Source organism: Corvus brachyrhynchos, unplaced genomic scaffold (assembly GCF_000691975.1).
Source record: "Corvus brachyrhynchos isolate BGI_N302 unplaced genomic scaffold, ASM69197v1 scaffold434, whole genome shotgun sequence".
Classification (NCBI taxonomy): domain Eukaryota; kingdom Metazoa; phylum Chordata; class Aves; order Passeriformes; family Corvidae; genus Corvus; species Corvus brachyrhynchos.
In genome coordinates this window covers 1946859-1952388 of record NW_008238372.1, presented here as the reverse complement: position 1 = coordinate 1952388, position 5530 = coordinate 1946859, and the positions used below count along the sequence as shown (strand labels likewise).

At 44.5% G+C, this 5530-nt stretch overlaps 1 protein-coding gene across 1 annotated transcript in view; it reads right to left on the bottom strand.

Annotated features, from left to right (window-relative positions):
* Window positions 1-2980: 2980 nt before the first annotated feature.
* Window positions 2981-5530, bottom strand: part of PCP4 (Purkinje cell protein 4) — a 38912-nt gene continuing 36362 nt past the window's right edge. The window contains exon 3 of the mRNA XM_008635313.2: window positions 2981-5014. Coding sequence (XP_008633535.1) covers window positions 4887-5014 — 128 coding nt within the window. The 3' untranslated portion in view covers window positions 2981-4886. The remainder of the gene's footprint in view (window positions 5015-5530) is intronic.

Sequence of the window (5530 nt, the reverse complement as noted above, 5' to 3'; positions counted from 1 at the left end):
CAATTATTTAGTAACGAAATGGGAAAGCACAAAAAAAATAATTGAAACTATCACAATTCCTGCCTTACTTGAAGGACAAAGTGCTGCAGATAAAGACATTTACCCAGATTTCTGTGTCATCCCAATACTGCAGAGGTGCAAGGGGACTGTAAAACTAAAAAAGGTGTTTTACAGCCAGAGTAGTCCCTTGCAGAAAAAAATGGTGAAATCCTGACCAGCCAGAGAGATCACAGAGACGCTCCATATTCATGAGAAATGATGTTCTGACTACAAGCCAGCAAAATAATGCTGCCACAAAAAATGCCAAAAGCCGTGTAAATTTGTGGTGAGGGGCTCGTCACTTGTAAAATAGTGGAGATAATTATGCTGCTGTGCCTGGCACTGGGTACATTTCATCTGGATTGGCTGCATTTCATTCCAGGCACACAGATAAATTGGCAGAGTTCAAAGGAGAGTAACAAAAAATAATGAAAAGGGTTGAAAAGGAGACCTCCAAGATAAGATTAGGGAAACTGGGTATAGCTGGACTGGAACAAATTAATCTAAAGGGCAGGAGGGAGGATTTAGGTTTTAAGTACAAACCAACCTTTATAGCTTTAAGAAAAGTTCAGCCATGGAACAAGCTGCCAAGGAAGGTTTTAGCCTCACCATCACTAGAGATACTAAAAGGCAGGAGACCATCTGTCAGGGAGAGTTTAGGGATTAAAAAAAAAGAGGCAGAAAAAAAGCACTGCCACAATTTAAGAGTTGAGCTAAATAACCCATTCGTGACTAGACTTTAATGGATTAGAAGTGGCATAGCTTCTCTTTTGAGGGGAAGTTCCTGCATCTTTCCACTCTGAAGATTGTCTTGATCATAGAAACCAATACAAGGGATTTCTGCTGTTTTAAGACTGAGAAGGATATTTGCATTTAAATGCTTCCAGGAGATAGATGTCTAAATATTAATTTAATCATATTGATAGTACACTCTGCTTTTTTCCCATCAGGCTTTGAACACTTGTATGGAGCAAATATTGAAAAAAAGAATTATAGAATCATGGAATATCCTGAGTGGGAAGAGACCCACAGGGATCATCAAAGTCCAGCTCCTGGCCCTGCACAGACATCCCAAAATCACACCCTGTGCCTGAGAGCGTTGTCCAAACACTCCTGGAGCTCTGGCAGCCTCGGGGCCGTGCCCATTCCCTGGGGAGCCTGTATAACAAATTGTCACCTCACTTGTTTTTCTGTGGGACCCTTTGTTCCCACACCTCTTAGGCCCTTCAAGAGGCACTCAAGGCAGTCCTGTTTAAACTTCTGGAAAATCCAGGTGCCCCTGGGTTACCATCACCCACCTGCTTACTTCACCAGCAGCAGGTTTGTGAATCACAGCTGCCACGTGGCTGGCAGTGATGTATTGTGGTTGTGTTACATCATATCATCATTTCTCTCTCAAGACCCTTAATGAAGTTGCTCTTTGGAAATCTCTGAATACTACTAGAGCCCTTTTAAGTAACATTTCTAAAATATGTTAATTATTTCCTCTGGCATTGAGGCCAGTGGGAGCAATGGTTTGAAGAAGGCAGATGTGTATCTGAGCTCCTCCACCAGCCCTGGGTGACCCTCGTGCAGTCCTGGTGATTTGTTGTTGTTAATTTGTTGTTACTAAGAGGGTCAGTTCAGATGGAATATTCGGCAGGAATTGTTCCCTGGGAGGGTGGGCAGGCCCTGGCACAGGGTGCCCAGAGCAGCTGGGGCTGCCCCTGGATCCCTGGCAGTGCCCAAGGCCAGGCTGGACACTGGGGCTTGGAGCAGCCTGGGACAGTGGATGTTCCCTTCCTATGGAAGAGGAGGTTGGAAGGAGATGAGCTTTAAGAACCCTTCCAACCCAACCCATTCCATGGCTTGATTCTATGATTCTGTGATTTTGCCATGTTGCTCCAAACTCTGCCTGAGTTGTGGGAGCCTCTGCTCTGGGCATTAATCCAAGGCTCATTTCTACTTTCCGTAAAACCTTCACTTCCCCGCTTTCCCCACAGATTTGGCTTTGGCTTGTTTTTCTCTTTAACTTGACAGAATTCCTGTGATTTGTGATGGCTTTTGGTTCCTTCTATTGGTCTCCCTTGTGCTGACTTCCACAGGTGATTTCACGGTCCAGGCATTGATGTGAACTAAGGATTTCAAAGGCTCAGGCAATTGTTCTGATCACTCAAGGTTACTCTCTTTTGGGATAATCTGGCAACAGTTTGGAGCAGAAGCAGTGTGAATATGTCTGGGGAGGGTTGGGTGTTGGTGGTGGGAGCAATAACCCTGTTTCCTGCAAAATCTACTGCTCTGAATATTCTTCCGTGTTACCTATGGGAATTTTGGGGTTACCAGCACAGATACCCCCCTAATTTAAATCTTCCTTTCCATGACTTGGTTAATCACAGTTAGGCAGAGCTCAGTGAGTGTCTGGAAGTTAAAAAAACCACACTTGTACCTGGAATATTTAACTGTTCTCTTGCATCCATCCAGGTTAAATCAAACTCTTTGTCCTCACCTCAACGAAACCCAGAAAGGTCTTTGGGATAGCATGAGTTAGTGGTAAGACAAGAAATTAACAGCTGTCACTTTGGATATGGGCAAAGGATGAGTGAAGAGCAAGACTCAGGAGCAAGAAAGCTCTCCTGGGAACACGAAGTGAATCTGTGTGCAAACACATTTACATAAAAAGGAAATTGTCTGACAGAGGCAGTCACGATTATTCCAAATTTCATGCCAGATCACTGTTTCCTCATTATGTTTCAGTGTACATTAGGGCTGTGCCTGTAAGATGCACTCTGAACTCCACATTGAAGAGAAGCCCTGCTGCTGAAAGAGCCACAATTCATTTACTAACAGCCCCTGCTGCTGTGCTTCAATAATGTAATCATTTTCTGTATCCCAACCATATGATTATTCCTGTTGTGTAGGAAATTTAAGTCCAAGGAATGTCAGATCAAATATAAAAGCCTAGTGCTTACCCATAGTTTTTATTCAATTAAGTAGCCATTACAGAGCTCATGCTGTTTCAAATGACATAATGCAGAACACAAATGCAGTCTTTTATTACAAATGTATGTTCATCTAAACAAAATGGCACCAACACAACCCAAAGCCATGACAATTTTTAGATTATTATGCTTAGGCTATTATTATATGGTGAGCAGTCGCTGTGAAACACAATTGGGGGAACTGGGGCCTCCACAAACCACACTTGGAGCACAGCAGCGCTGTTATTTGAGGTTTATTTGTGAAATTCTTAAATGCAAAGGAACAGTGCTGCTTAAAAAAAATAATGAAAGCACTGAGCTGCAGCTTGGAGGATGATGCTGACTTTGCAGGTGACGAGTGGGAAAGTCATGCCTAGGGCCAGGACCTGACACAGACAGAGGTGCCACAGGCAGGGTCTGGGCAGCATGTAGATGTTTACCCCCAAAGTAGGTTCTAAAATGCCCTGTCCCTTCCCACCCAGCCTCAAGCACCTCACAAGTCATGTTTGCACAAGCTTTCTTCACTGCCCACAGGATTTCCCCTGCTCAGCATCCCTGAGGGCTGCCCGTAACCAGCACGGGGCCAGAGCTCCTGACACCACCACGGAAATGATGCCCAGCACCACAAGTGCCTTAACCTGCAGAAGGATGAGGGCTTTTCCCTTGTAATCCCACAACTCTGCACCTCTCCAGCATTGCTGCTCTGGTGGGCTCCCGTGGGAAGGGCATGAGATCCCTCCTTTCCCTCCATTCCTGCCCCCTGCTCATGGCTTTCTGCTTAAAGGTGACTAATGATGCACTTGTCCCTTGCCCTGGTGATCAAACACTCCTGAGGAAGGTGGGAGAGGAAGGAAAGAATCCCCCTGGGCAGAACTGGGAACGACACCTGGATCTCTTCCCCCTGAAGGAGGGAAAGGCAGGCAGGCTGTCACCACTCACTTCCCAATTTAGGACACATCGCTGTAGCTGCTTTTTGTTGATCCAAAGCTGGGCTAACACAGTGATAAAGGGGCTCACAGTTGAATACAGAACAGGGCAAATGGGCACAGGAAGCCTGTTAGGATTTACTCCTCAAATATGGAAAATAATATGGAAATAGACAGATGGCACAGAAATAGTTGCTGATTATGCAGAGGACTGAAAAAATGCATCCATAAACAGAGTTTAGATGGTCAGTTTCTATTTTTACAGACAAAAATCAATCCCAAACTTCCAAAGGTGTTTTGTGTCTGGTTTATTATTTTCTTTCCATAACAGTCAATGTGGTCCAAGATCTCTGAATGTTATCATGCAAAGAGGAAGGACAATTTCCCCACTCAAACCACTTTATTGACACTCTTGCAAGACAGAAATAAACCACTCCCTGCTTCCTACACCCCTCATGCCAGCTTCTGTCTGCAACTTTTTCTTTTTTTTTTTAACTTTCAGCTCATTACGAGAAAGTAGTTTGATTTTCACATTTTGCTGGCAGCTGGAATTCTCCAAATGAGGGAAGCAGGGCTGAGATGCATCTATCTCATCCCTCAGCAAAAAATTCCTGCAACATACGGTGCTGTTATGACTCCGAGCTTTACATGGAGAGGGAAATAGGCATCTGGGCTGGGTTCATTTGTAATGCTGCACTTGCTGGATTAATATGGAAAGACAGATGAAGGCAGACACTTTAATTACTTCACCCTAACTTTTTATTACAACATCAAGTAAAATGGTGAGTTACAGAGGATAATGGGCGTGAAACATCTGGGATGAAGTCGCACACAAGCTCATGGGTTGTTATCTGCCAATGGGGTTTTAAATATTGATAATTTCTGTACATGCATCTTTGTGTTATTTCTGATAATCTTGATAAATCATCTCAGGATTACTTTGTTTTACGCTGTGAGGTAGCTACTAGGACTGGGACCCCGCTTTTTTCTTCTGGAATTTTCTGAACTGGGACTGTATCGCCACGGCCGCCCGCTCTGTCTCTGGCGCGTCCATGTCTATGTCAAACTCCTCTTGAACCTTCTTTTGCCCATCTGCTCAAAAGAAACAGAACAAAAACATCAGCAGGTTTTTCAGACAGGGATAATCACTGGACAGCACAGGTGGAAAATTCTGTTTATTCATAGACACAGCCATGTCAACAGGGAGCAGATTCAGGGAAAAAACCTGGGACAAGTTTCATCAAACCCCTCCCAGTGACGGAGTTTGTGACAGACTGTGGGGAGCTGGGCACTAAGGAGTGGCATCCAAAGGCTGCTCAGCACTCATCCAGCATCTGGGCAAGTGCCCCCCAGCCCAGGGAGCCAACGGTGAGGGATGGAAGGACTCTTCTGTGCCACCCTGCAGGGAGAACTTAAAGGACTTTTCCAACTTAAATGATTCGACGATTCTGTGTTTCCTCCAAAAAAAAAGGCAGCTTAAAATATTTTAAAGTAGAGGGATTAAGACCCTGTTCTTATCACACCTCCAACATGAGAGGAAGAATACTTCCTAAGATACTTCCTAAGGCTAATTTCCATCCTTCTCACTCGCTTCCTGCCTCATCCCTT